The 15,235-nt window shown below is 30.8% G+C and overlaps 2 protein-coding genes across 2 annotated transcripts; one reads left to right on the forward strand and one right to left on the reverse strand.

The window, feature by feature from the left end:
- Positions 1-4,718: 4,718 nt before the first annotated feature.
- Positions 4,719-4,919, forward strand: LOTGIDRAFT_100031 (hypothetical protein; the record flags this gene model as incomplete). The annotated part of the gene is made up of 1 exon (XM_009048202.1): positions 4,719-4,919. A coding segment is annotated over one exon (201 nt), but the record flags the coding sequence as incomplete, so codon positions are not given.
- A 4,504-nt stretch (positions 4,920-9,423) lies between these two features.
- On the reverse strand, positions 9,424-13,958 carry LOTGIDRAFT_156936 (hypothetical protein; the record flags this gene model as incomplete). Its single annotated transcript, XM_009048203.1, has 7 exons — positions 9,424-9,471; positions 11,257-11,347; positions 11,554-11,687; positions 11,997-12,088; positions 12,526-12,607; positions 13,480-13,548; positions 13,941-13,958. The coding sequence occupies 7 exons, from the start codon at positions 13,956-13,958 to the stop codon at positions 9,424-9,426; spliced, it is 534 nt and encodes a 177-aa protein (XP_009046451.1).
- Positions 13,959-15,235: the final 1,277 nt, after the last annotated feature.

Here is a 15,235-nt window from a genome sequence, read left to right on the forward strand (position 1 = left end):
AGTACAGTCTTCAGAATTCCAGTCGTAAGTGTCAGTCGTGAAGTTGACAAAAATAAAAAAAATATTGAAATGAAAATGATCGATTTCCTTTCTATCTCTTCTCCATCAATATAAAAAAAAATACCTTTGGAAAGCCAGAATTCATGCTGACTAGCCACGAGAAATATACTATTAAGACATTTCGTTTAATCTGCTAAAAGGTAGCGGAGGGATAATGTATTTTGTAACTGTTAATCACTAAGTACTAAGGTAAATCTGCAATCATCTAAAACGACTGACAATGTTCATTGAAAATTACCTTAGATCATTAGCAAAATAATTAGCCACGCCTTTAGAATAAACATTATTGTTTTTTTACGATTCTTTTCATTGAGAAGCAGAAGAGAAAAACAAGAGAATTTGTTTATGAACAACCTATTACAGCATTCATTTTTAATTAAAATATTTATAATATATAGTAATGCAATATTAGCTTCCTTTACCTTAAGTCTCTGTTTTGACATATTGTGGTCAGCAAATCAACTATCACGGACATTGTTTTTTTTTAGACTTTTCTTTTAAGTACCAGAATCAATTATTATTAGATATCTTGATAGTAATTGACCATGTCAGTTATTAATTATATGTTAATTTTTTCAAATTTCAATGCTCGTTTAAGAATGTGTTATTGTGTGCGTAGAAACATGTAAATTGTTATATCTCTATGCTTTATGAAACCAGAGCCGCGTGGAATAAGAATCTAAATAGGCGGTACTAAAAAATAATATTTCATAATGTAAGAGATAGCAATCTATATCCAGTTATATTGCATGTATATGTTATAAACATAAGCCGCTGACATGACAAAAAACTTTGATTTTGTATTCATTTTATTAAAAAGGGTTGTAAAATTTGGCCTCAAAATCTTATTTAAATAAACCCATCTCATTAAAACTATGTTTTTTTACATTATGATCATTTTGCAAAAAAGTAAAACATGTTTTATACCTTAAAGGAAAAATAGAAAAAATTTAATCGTCGGATTAAGATAAAGCCCTGTATTGCTCTTTTTTGCTGTTTTTACCAGTTCGATGCGCATACAAAATTTTGATAATATGTTTTTGAATCATCAATGTTCGATTTTATTACAAAAATTGGGAGATATCTGTTTTTATGGAATCTATTGCTTACTCAAATAACATCCATAAAAAATAGATTATAGTACCACAGAAATAAAAAAAAAATGATTTAGTAGTAAATTTGCTTTGTTTGTTAAATAAGCTAAATAAAAATAGTAGATGACATAAATATAACGTATTTCGTGTATTTAATAACATTAATTTGTATAAAAATAAATGGAAAAAAAACGGTATAGAAATAGTGTATAAAGCCACTTAAGGACCACTTGTTTGTGAGAAAATTTGAGAAAGATATGTGGCAGATTGGAAGGAAGTTGATTAAAGATATAATAAATGTATAGTATGAATTGTGTCTGACATATCTATATGACTAATAATTATGTTCATTTATCATAAAAAGTCTGGAATGAAAACTGGAAGACCAGATGTGTTCTGATCGCTTTCTCATGTCTGAAATAATCAGTTTTGATTTGTAAATTTCGCTAAGAAGTGTTTCATACAAATAACGAATCCAAGGCATGATTCTATTCTTTTGGATGTAAGTTTTTGAAATTTTAAATGCAATGCTTCATTGTATATAGGAAATATTGCGTCTTCGAGCTTTATGTATGCGATTTCAGTACATGTATAACATTTTGAAAGTTGATAGAATCGCAACATCTGCATTATGAAAGGAGATTCTATGATGCATTCAATCCAAAATATAACTGCGATCTGAAACAGCAGATAACTTGGCATTTTGGCTGTTGTAATATGTCTCAAAATGCGTATAATAGTGGTCTTTTTTGCTTACTACGATGAGATGAATTTATTGTAAAATTATAAAAAAATAGCTTCCTTTTCTGCATTCAAATTCAATTACACGGAAGTTTATTATGTGTTTTATATACAAGATTTATTTCTAATAATATAATACGATTGCCTATATTGTATTGTATACAATGTAATTCCCCAAAAAGTCCGGATTTGAATCTCGAAATTTATTTTTCATCCTTCAATAGTTTGGAATGGTTTTTTGTGTTATGAGCATTAGATGAACAATATTTCTCTTCATTAATAAGACAAATTACATAATAAATTGATGTTTTTGAACACTTTTTTATACACACTAATTTAATCAAATTTTAATTTGACACTTTTATTTCACAATTCGTTAAATGTTAAGAAGTATTCTCTTTATTCTCGTCATCGTGATTTATATTTTTGAAAGCATCCCTTCAAGTAATCGAACAGATTTTCTTCAAAAATACGAATTTTTTCAAATAATTTTTAAAAATTGAAATTAAATTCAAGTGTATGACTTGTTCATCTAGAATTCATGCGATATTGGAGAAAGGTTGTCGGTGATATGAAGATAGTGAGGGTAGAAGGAGGTCTCCCTGCCACACACACTAGTCGCCATTCTGATTGATGAGCACATCCGTTACATAAACTACCAGATAACAAGCTATTTCAGTGTGTATTTTCAATATTTTCAAAATATTTCATTTAAATTCTGTTTCTTTCTTGTGTGAACACACATTCTCAATAAAATGAATATACATTAAAAAAAATATGAATGAATAAAATTGTCATACGTTTTTTAATCCAATACAAAGGTTATTTATGTCATATTATTTACTTATTTCTAAAAGATTTTCGACCGGAAATAGAATAAGGTTCGCTTGAGGAGAAAAAAAGGACAATTCCAAGTAATTTAGAGTCAACACTAAATGTTTTAAAAGTAAACCCAGAGCCATATCCTCTACTAGATGAAAAATAACGATGACTGTATTTTTTACTTTTGTCTATGTGATCTAATTTGTATTTCAGAAGAGGTAGACTGGGGTTAGGCAGATGTTATATGAATGTTGTAGGAAAAGGTCTCGTAAGAGTTAACAAAAAAAAAAAAGAACAAGCCTTTGCCACTTTCCAAGTTAAAAATAAAAAATTGTACATAAAGTTTTGCAAGTAAGCTTGCACTATTGTGTCTGAAATAACATAATTTAGTATCAGTAGATGTAAAGATGACATTAACATAAATATAATGATGAAGATGTAACTATTTTAACTAATTCTCCAATTAAACTAATAAAACTCCAGGTAATAGACACTTCATTCACTGCTACAATAATCTCCTGTGAGGCCTTGCTACCATTCAAAATCAATCACCCTTTTAAAAACATTTACGTAATATTCCTAATAAAACAGCACGGGTTTAATTTTCTTGGCGCAATCATAAAAATAATGACGAAGAGTTGCAGACGTAGAGATTTGATAGAAGTTGGAATGATGATGTGAGGTTTATGAAGTGAACTGTTTGCTGGTTTTTATTTTTATCACAATCTAATAGGCAACTCGTTATTCTGTTTACTTTACTGCTTCTCACTTTATTTATTTATTCACTGGTATTATTGCGCACCACCCGCTGTGCCTGTGCACATGCGCCACATAAAATAGGCAGCAGGCTAACTGATTGAGACCTATGCCGATAATAAAGTCTTTATGATTTTATGATTATATATTCATGGTTTTATATATCTGGACAGGCAGCTTTAATTGTCAATCAAATATCTTCAATATCTTTGATCCTTTGAACCCACACTCAGCTGGTGGAACTATAAAATTTGGCGGAAGGTTATATCTGGGATTGAATAATGTAAGTCTATATGGCTCCAGAATACACCTGTTAGAGCTACATTAATTTTAAATGGCAATCCTAATTTAATCACCAAATTAGTTAATTTGCTTCATATATCTTTTGGTTTCTGATTTCTTGAAAGTAATGTTTCCTGATTGAAATAATTCAGTCTTTTTATACCTATCACAACGGACAATTCAAATTCCTACAAGAGAGTATTTCTATGAAATAAAATGTTCAAAATTTGTACAATAGTCATCCTAATGAATAAAAACTAATTTCGACAATAGAACAACTAATAACATGTTTTGAATTTATATTTGTGTTAATGCTATAACATTATGTTTTGTACATGCACATGCTAATGCATTAAACTTATCCAAGCGATGTTGTATTATGTAAATAACGTCAGTACTCTATTTTTGATAATTTTTTTGAAAATATTGTGCTATTAAGCAGGTGGTAAAAATTGCAATGACAAATACATAGATACAAAGTCAATTCCACGTAAATTAGATAAAGCAATATATACTGATAAACTAATAATAAATTGGAAATATGATTGTTTGTTGTTACAAAACACTCGAGTTAATAGATATATAAACAAACATATGTTATATTCATTATGAATTAAGCTACAGAGGTAACATATTATCTCTTGAATTAATTATTTCACCTGAAAACTGTCGGAGTTTGTTTCAAATAAATCAATTAAGAGTTTAGTCGCCGCTATTTTCTAATATCTAAAAGAAATGTATATCATTTCAGAAATACCTAAAAGAAATGTACTTCATTCAGAAATATCTAAAAGAATTGTATTTCATTTCAGAAATATCCAAAAGAAATTTTTTTAATTTCAGAAATATATATAAGATATGTATTTCATTTCAGAGATATGTATGTTGTTCTTGCATTCGATATTCAATATGTTTTATTTTCTATTTCCAGATATGCAGCAGTCAATTCATCTACCATCAACTTCTATAGCACCTACAACAGTCACGTTAAGAAAGAGAAGAAGGCCGTATTCCAAATTTCAAATTGCTGAATTAGAACGGGAATATAATGGTTCCACTTATGTCTCAAAATCTCGCCGGTGGGAACTTTCCCAACTAATCAACCTATCAGAGCGTCAAATTAAAATCTGGTTTCAGAATCGACGAATCAAGGCGAAGAAAATAATCAAAAGGGATGATATTAGTCCTCAAGTTTCTCACATGGGGATGCCTTCTTGAAACTAATAGCCGAAAGAGACGAACTTAAATTAATAAATTTGCCACTTTAGCCAGACAGATCGTGAAGACTAAAGTAAAAGGAAATTGTGTCTTTGAAACGTGTAAATGTTCACGTATTCCAGCTATCGTTATCTGAATTGGAAAATCGGGAATTTTTTTTATTCCATTTGGAGGTCATTGCATACTCCTGTTTAATTTCGCTGGTAATCAGAACCGGGTGTGAAGCTTGTCTGTACAGTATAAAAACAGGTAGTAACACATAAAGATACCAGTTAGAGTCACATCAAAAAACTTGAATAACAAGCTTGATTAAAAAAAGGCTATATTTGGGTAAATCACAACAACCAAATTCATATACCGATTGAGCAGCTAAATATTCATTCATTTATTACACTTTAAATTACAATTTACAATGCTTCCTGTCTCAGAACTCTCCGTGCTGAATAATACCAAAAATGTGACCTTGGCAAGAAGTCACATGTGTCAAACAGCAAATTGCTTCTATTTCATTAGTCTGTGCTATGTCAAAGATTCGGTGATTGAATTCTGAGAAATAAATCAAATATTACTGTAAATCTATAAATAATAATGGCTAAGAAAACAAAACAAGCAGGAGGCAATCAGATGTTCGTTGAAAAGACCACAACGATGGTACTCCAATGTAACGCTTTTTACCGGTTTACACGAAGTTTAAAATTCCTGTATTAAGTGGTTATTTCATTTTTCGGGAAATTGTTAAGATTTGCAACGTTTTTATATATAATTTTGTTATTCCATTAATTTTTAAAATCAGAGTATGAAATGTACAGAAGCGTTGTAGTGCCACACATATTTTTTTTTTCAAAGCCGACTTACTTACTCGAAAATCCGACTTAGTAATTCGAAAAATCTGACTTAGTAATTCGAAATCTGATTTGCTAAAGTCGGATTTTCGAGTTACTAAGTCGGATTTTCGAGTTACTAAGTCGGATTTTCGAGTTAATAAGTATGATTTTCGAGTTACTAAGTCGGATTTTCGAGTTACTAAGTCGGATTTTCGAGTTACTAAGTCGGATTTGAAAAAAAAAAAATATGTGTGGCACTGTTGTAAACGCTTCCGTAAAAATGGGTTAGTACTTCCAAAGATTTATGTATAAATAAATATTTGTTATTGTGTTCTGTAAGATATGTATTTGTTTGTAGCAGGGAATGTAAATATAATAAATATTCATAATTATGATAATTTATGTGAACATACCGATATAACCAAATTTCAAATTGATTTTGAAATAACTTTATTCATACTGTTAATTTCATATTGCTTAGTACATGTACTGTCTGTCTACAGTGAGGCTAGTGTGAGAGTCTGAGAATGTATTCGGTTCTGTGATTTTACATTAAAAAATAAACACACTTTTTTCTCAGAAAGAAATTCATGTGAAATTAGCCCACTTTCTGACTGAAAATTTCCCTTTTTCAACACAAAGACAATACCTTGTAGATGAATATGATAAATATTGTAGACAGAGAGTAGCATAACACGATTCCAGTGGAATTTTTGGCTCACTTTTGGTAAGCAGAAAACAAAACGACTAACTATGAATTATAACGTGAAATGCACTTCTCTTTGATGCAGCTATACCTTATATATGATCCTTAATGATCAATTTGCATATTTTACACTGCCATCTGTAAAGATCGACATTCTATTGGTGAAAGCTTGTTATCTGACTTCGGATGATCGGAGAAATGAAACTACTCAGTGATAGGAGCAGGGTTTCCCAACATGCTCTCTATGCATCAAAAGCAAGTTTGGTGTTACGTTTATGAGTGTCAACAATTAGAAAACTGATATATATTTTGGCAATAATTTATGTATAACAAACTATGAATTGGTATATCATTATTTTTCAAGAAATAAATTTATTATTTATAAAAGATATGTGTATGTTTATATAATGTAGATTATCAAAAAAATATTGTATATAAAGATTAATAAAAAGTCAAATAATGAAAAGCAATTTCTTCAGATTTTCCTGAAAATAAATACCAGCTATTCTACTCTAAATGTGTATTTGGAAATTATCTAATAATGAAGGTCAAGATAGATTCCAACGTGATTTCCTTTGGCCTGATCTTAGGCACTGACAACTCCAGTACCATGTGACTTGTATGGATTCAGAATTACATTTTCGTCCTCATTGGCATCACTCCCATAGAATTGTAATTTAATGATGTGATGTCATTTATCATAGAAACTAAACGAATACCAACCCATCCTCTTCTTTTTTATGTATCAATAATCACTCACTAGATAGACTAGATCCTATATCTTCCATGTACATCAATGTCAGTGTACATGATCTCTGGCAGAGTAGGCCTACTGCAATGTGTAATGTAGGTCATCGCACTTTCTCTGGCCACGTTATGATTATCTTGGATCTTTCATTGAAAGAAAAATGAGATTTCACCGTTGAATCTATGGTTTCTATGACAGATATTAACTTGTTGTTAATATTGAGGAATAAATCCTCATTATTAATTAAAGATAGAAGTCAGAGTATTTAATTCAAATTCATTGATTAATTTCGAACTACTTGAATATCTGTTTTTCAAAAAGGTTGTATCTATTTTGTCAGAGGAAATTATTGTATAGGAAGGGAGATAAATCTTGAATTTTGAAGCGTAGAACCGAATTTGTGGTTATTGTTTCTAAGAGAATTTTACATTCGAATCACTTGTCGAATTCATGTCCTTGTAAAAGCAAATATTAAACTATAGGTGTAATGATGTACATCCTAACAACTAGAACTAAATCTGATTATAATTGATGGTAGATTAATATGATAGTGATAACGGCCTGTATTTAACAAATGTTATCAGTGTTTCAGGCAAATGAAAGTTAACTAGTGGACGTGATGAACTGAATTTCCCCGAGAAAGAAAAGAAGAATGTACTTGTAATGGAGCCTATTGTTTCTGAACTTCGTCGTCCAGTTGAAAATGCTTCGCATGCTTAAAGGAACATTGTTATTTCTGTGATGATACTTTTCATTCTAATATACAAATTAAAAGTAATGATTTCATAGATATTTGTAAGCCCAGAAGCTAGACTTGATAAACTACTGCTTGCAGTTAAGGGGGGGTAACCATAACATTAATGTGGCCTGTATCCTTTAAGATTCGTGTACGGACGGGCTTCCATATAGATACTTTTCAGACACAAACAGACCGCGAACAACTCTTTAAAAGCAAAACACAATGTTCGGGGCAATATTTATTTTGTTACATTCAGTAAAAAAACATATAGCTGAAGATATTGCATCTGGAATAAACGCTCGGACCAGGCCAAACCAACCAGTCTACCGACAGAGTTTGACTGCAACAGGCGTATTCAGGGTCTGTATCCCCTTCCCAAATCAATATATGGTTTAATATGGTATTTTCGATAGATTTCCGCAATTCCACTTAAATTGGGACCTGAAACCATTGATCGAAGGTCATTGAAATGCCATTGAAATGCATTACAAGATTAAAGACTAGATTACAGTTATAAACGATCTAGATTTAACTCCCTTGCAATTATAATTTACCAGACTACAATACTTTAACATTATCTCCCTTGCACTGCAGACTCGGCGAGAGAGATGTAAGCATAGGGCTTAGATAACAACCTCTCGTCTCTATTACAGTCTCAGTCTTACATTTAATGGGCATGGGTAAATGGAAAGAACAAACTTATCTGACTAAATCAGATGAAGCATGAAAGAAAAAGCTTGAAAAGATTTCAATTTACAGTATCATTCTATGAAGACCCAATGACATTAATAAATACATCAATATAGCTAACAACAAAAAACACTTTTCTAAAGTTTGATTTGATGAAATGTAAATACCAGTCACAGGTGTGATGAAATTCAAATGAGAATTTTAGACATACAAATCACAGTCAAAAACAATTTCTACATAGGACACTTTTCTGTGTAATTGATTAATCTGGCATGCAACTTGCAAATTGCAACAATACTAACCTGACAAAAATAGCGTTGAGGGACTGGGGACATGAAAAGTCTGAAAACGAACGCCTGATATCCATGACTTACACTTAATCAAACAGATTACAGCCAAAATGAAAGGTTATCTATCATATGTACAGAAATAATTGATGATACTTGCTTCAAGAAACATAGTGCAAACTGCACAAACCTTATTTCTATTCTAGCTTTCTTAAAGGAATACAGTTGTCGAATTATTCATTTCACCAGCTCAAAGGTTTACTACAGAGTGAAGTATAGATGGAATTAAGTTTTATCAATTGGCAACACAAATAATCAAATAACTATTTCCCTTTAAATGCAGTTATTTCTTTTCTTTTTCATGAATTTTTAAACATAAAATACATTAAAATAATGGTTATAATATATATTTATATGTACATGTATAAACAATGATAGAAATTATGAAATTAACTGTTATTTTAATAGAGACCATTTTATCTGTTCCTTAGCTGACTGTAAAACCTGCAAATATAAAAAAAAAGAAACTTAATTCAAGATATTTCAAATCAGTTAAGATACTATCAGTAATGTATCAATATGATTAAAATATAGATCTGCAATTTTCCCTTCATGTTTTTTCTGTGATGGGACTACATTTAACGTCAATGATCTGAAGAAATTGTTTTGCAATACCACGTTTTAGATCTCTGTAATATTCAACCAATTAAATATTCTGTTCAATTAATAACTCACTTTAAAGATATTATATAAATTATGACAAATTTTGGACATTATATTCACGTATCAGCCAAATTGAATCCAGAACAAAGCTCATAAGTCAAACAAATAAAGGTAACATGGTGTCACTGCAGTAAAAATTGCCATCTTGACACCTTGAAAGCTGCCTTCTCCAATCCCACTAACTCAAAACTAATCATATTTTACATTATAAAAATCAGAATTGATTTAGCTATTTAATGATACTTTCAGATAAAGTTTACTATCACACATTTCTCAGAAAGGGCGGTTTTTTGCTGTTGACTGGGTGTTTAGCGACTTCACATGAGCTATTCATTAATTCCTATGATGTCACCATCTTATCGATGGATGACGAAATTTGCGATATAAACCTTGCATTTACTGTCTCAAAATGAAGTCTATTGGGTCCAACTGACAATGATTTGGAGGAGAATTTTATCAGATCATGATTGTATCAGCCTCAGAAAAACATGAGAAGGACCATCTTGATTTACTTTTTAACCACATTGATAATTTATTATATTCTCATTTTATTTTTTCTTTGATTCCATAGATACTACATGCCTCTGTCGTCCAACACAAGAGGCACTGATTCATATAAATACATGCAATAATTTTCAAAACTCTGTAATACTTATGTTCAAATTACTTCAAAATATTACCTGGATGATGGCTCACAAAATGATAATTTTGAAAAAAAGGGGATAAAAAAAGGAAACTTATTAAAATATTTTGTAATAATATATCTATGGTAAAGAACTTAGAAGAACCATTGTTTATCTTAATTTCCCCATCAAATTCATTATATTTTATATAATAATGAGATATTTTGATATGACAGTCTATGTCATATATCAATGATCTTATTTGTTATCTCATAATCAATATACAATCTTAAACACTTTGATTTTTCAACATCATATCCAAACTGAAAAGAAAACTTTCTCTTTTTCTAAAGGGTTAGATGAGAGGTTAACAGAGCTGCCACCTTAAGCTACATATAAGAGATCTAATGTTCCATAGCCAACTGAGAGAGTAATCCATCCCATTGACTATTGATTTTCTGCCCAATGAAACTCACCTCTAATTTACGTGATAATTGCTTGAAAAATCAAATAGTACAAAATTGAATGTGTGGATATGTGAAATGTAAAGTACAAGTGAGCTGTATCCAGCCTGGCTTGATATTCATTAAGTGACTCAAAGTATCAAGCTCAAGTATAATATTATCCATAAAATCATGTCAAATTACCCCATTCCTACATAAATTATAGAGGTAAAATTGTTCCCTGGTGCCATTTTCAGCACTGTTAAAATTGTTGTAGACATTACAATTCCATTAATATTGAATCTGTTGTCTGATATCTAGAGTAAATTTCTAAAATATTAGATAGAATATAATGTTTCTGATGATGTGCTTATGTATAATGTGATTGTAGAACATGATGCAAATATAATACTATAAAAAAGATAAAAGTGCAATGGAAATTATTATACTGTGCAAATATAAGGTATACATTGCAACATATTTCTATTTATATTACTCACCTGGGCAACTGTTTGTTCACCTAAGGGAATGTCATCATTTCTGATAGCTACTTTATGTACTATTGCTATTGAATCAGCTTCTAAGATAATACTGGAATAAAAAAAACATGAGTAAGAGCATTTCAGACTTTATCTTAAATATAGACAAGGCTCATCAGGAGTATAGGTTGTTGATCTTGTTAACGATAGACAGAGCTAAAATTGCTCTCCTAGAAAACTGAAAAGCTTTCTTAATCGGAAGCAATTATTGATAAGCAACAGAATTTGATACAATATCTAAAATGATTTCTTACTTACCCTCCATCACATATTTCATCAACAGCTAAATAAACAGCATCTAAATTCTCTAATAAAGCTCTTTTTTCAACATTCTTTCTTAATATTTGACTGATTGAATCATACATTGCATTTAAAACACTGCCTAATATCAACTGAAAATAAACAATAAAACCTGTTCAGTATTTATTTTTTGTTACAATAAAGTACTTTGATCATACCCTCCATTTCACATCCAGCTGTTTAGATGATGCATTTTATTCTAAACATATTAATAATAGATATTGCAAATAAACATTCAAAATCAAATGTGAAATAGGCTAAACAAAAATGGTAATCTTTGACTAGTTTTTACTTATTTCTTATAATTCTTACTTATAAATCTATCTAAATTAGAGTCTTAATCAATAGTATAAGCATTACATTTGTTTCAAATTTAATAAATAAATTTAATACCACCATACCTCATTTTCTTGTGTTGATCCAATAACATAGAAAAATAAATCAACATTACTTTTATAAACACATGTTAAACCTTCAAACATAATGATTTCAGCTGAAATTAACAAAAATAATGCATGAAACTTGCTGTGGGATGATTTATAATTCAGTATAATAATTCTCTAATGTCTCTGAACTTGGGTAAAAGAAAAAAAGATTTAAATAACAAGGTGGAAAACTTGAAATTTACTATAAAATTTCAAAAAGGTCTTTTTTTTACTATTGCCCTAATCTCAATTTAAATGTCATCAAACTTTAACACGAGTGGAATAATCTGTTAGGCTAGTTAGTGCCATCCTTCTCAAGGTTAGAGAAATCTTTGTTTTGGTTTAAGTGTTCATAGATCAAAGTTCATAGTGCCATTCTCAATATGTCAGAAACATTCTTTGGTGTTTGGGATGATAATTTTTGAAGATAAAGACCATTAGGAAAGATATAAACTTCACAAACTGTACATATTGTGACAAACTGTAACAATGTTTATATACATACCATTAGCTCTGTGTGTTTTATTGAAGAGATTTTTCTCAAAATTTTTCTGTTCCTTTGCTGTTGGAAACGTATCATCATAGTACTAAAATACACACCAAATTAAGGTAACTAATCAAAGCTCAAAAAGATCCATATCAATGCATTTCTAATTTATGTGGCAATAAGTGACCTAGTTAAACAAGTTTTCCTTAATATGCCTTAAAGCTTATATATACATATATTCTACATTAGTTTTTAGAAGTAAAAATTCCAATTGGAAATTTGACTGCAAGTAACATTTATATTCAAGGAAATGACATGAAATGAGTTTTACATCTTACATTTCTGTGTACCTGATTGGGCTAATGAACATTTCGAACCTTAAATAGAAACCAATAAGGCAGGGTTTAAATGATGTAAATTACATAACAAAGAAAGAAGTGGGGGTGTCCAAGTTTAGATTTGTCATGGATCCCATTGGAAAGTTTGCAATCTGATAATCCAATGGAGTTAAATGGAGAGCCTATTGGCTGTAGACTGTGTTAGGTCCGGGTTGGTGCCAAGTCGGTTGATTATTAAGTAGTCGAGATTTCGACTGGAGTGTCTTGGTAAATGGAAGTGAGAGGCGACAGGTGTGTATAACTTGGGATAGATAGGTTCACTTTCCAGCTTCTCTTAACCCAGACAGCCTGGTAAAATCTTAAACCCCCCTACCTTGGAACAAACCAATCCCAGTACTGATCAACCCCAGTAAAAATCCACCCCGGTAAACCCTGAAACTTACGAACCCCGGCAAAACACAAACCCCGGTAACCTTCCATCAGGGTCCATGAACAGTATAAATAGAACACCGCAAGGTGAATCTAATCAGTCTGAAGAGTTCAAACACGAACGAAACTAGTCACTGATAATCAGGGATAACTGGTCGCACAGCCAATCTTTATCTCTTATATGATGTAAATTACACTTAAATACCTTTGCTAATAATCTGTTACCATCATTATCTAATATAGCTAGAGCTTTGATGCTGTATAAAGAAGGTTCCTACAAGAAAAATATCAGAGGTTACAATACAGGATCTTAAGAAAACAGGTGTAGGACATAGAGACATTTGGCATCAATATTGAGCAAAATATAACCAATAGTATTTTGAAGATATTTCTAAATGACTAGTTATTAAAGTTCTAATGACACAATTGCTGGACTGGTACAAATATGGAATAGTTGCTGTAGTGTGTAGCCAGTGAAGAGTGTAGGGTAGGTAGTGCTACTTTTTATTAACACCTTGTCAATTTGTTATGTTTTCAATGATCCTGCTTCAGGATCTCAGGCTACACCAAACCACAGATATCTAGTTATTAATTTGGAGTCAAATTGTCACTTATTGTATTTCATAAAACGACAAATTCGAAAGATTTAGTGAAAATTGTACAAACCAATATTCCACCGTCCATGTTGGCTTCTTCGACGTGGATGTACACTAGCCGTTTTTATCAAGACGTTTCTATTTCTTTAGCAATAATCTACAACAAATTATGTCCTGGTGATCGAGAATATATAATATGTCAAACAAAAGAAAACGAAACTTTTTGAGGGAAGAATAGTTTGACTGAATTATTTTTTTATTCAAACGACGTGTAGACATTAGTTTTTGCTGAATCACATTTTGAAAAAATTGAAATTAATACTGATTTGATGATTAAATTTGGGGTATCCGATATTTTCGTTTCGTAATGAAATATTTATTCATAGTAGTTTCGCAGCATGTTTTCATGCTCAAGGTGTTTATAATATGATAGCTTTCCGACAATAGTATAATGGCTACTTTAACGCTCTTGTTATTTCTGAGTTTCTTTTACGGATTGTTGATCAAAAGATGATTATATTAATTATTGTTCCACGAAACGTCGGCTTCCACTTACATGACTTGGAATTAAAATGATATTTGGTCATCTACTATGGTACTACTTCATTCCCCGTAATCAATAATTAATAGGCGCGTTGGTTCACACTATCCAAATATCTTCATATGAAACGGCGAATTTAACCAAACAAGTTTTTAATCACGAGTTTCATGCGTTTGTTCATATTTACAAAACAATCATGTAGTTGCATGTTGATGTTGGTTGGGCGAATTATGTAGCATCGTGAATTAATTTCTATCATGCTTGCCTATTTGTAAGATGTATTCAAACTTATGCTTAATACATGAAACAATCAATTAATAGATATATTAGAAAAATTATTTTTGCAAGAAAATTTGATGATTTTGGTTACCGGTACCGATATATATACCATTTCAACGACATCCCCAGTGCTGTTAGATCCTTTGTGAAACTGTTTGCTGACGATACCAAACTATTTGGCCCTAGTCTGACAATACACGATAGAGAGCAATTACAAGATGATTTAGACAATTTGGTTGAATGGACAGAAACCTGGCAAATGCAATTTAACATCGACAAATGCAAATCAATCCATTTTGGATATAATAATTCAAGACACCAATACCACACGAAAAACAATACCATATTTGAACCACTACAACAAGACAGCACAGAAAAGGACCTTGGTATCACAACAGACAACACTCTTAAATTCAGTGAAAGCTAACAGGTTAATAGGACTGACAAGAAGAACCTTCATTAACATGGACAAAGATATGTTTTTGCCCCTGTATAAAAGCCTAATCAGACCACATCTGGAATATGATGCAACAGTTTGGTGCCCA

The sequence above is a fragment of the Lottia gigantea genome (genome assembly GCF_000327385.1).
Source record: "Lottia gigantea unplaced genomic scaffold LOTGIsca_12, whole genome shotgun sequence".
NCBI lineage: Eukaryota > Metazoa > Mollusca > Gastropoda > Lottiidae > Lottia > Lottia gigantea.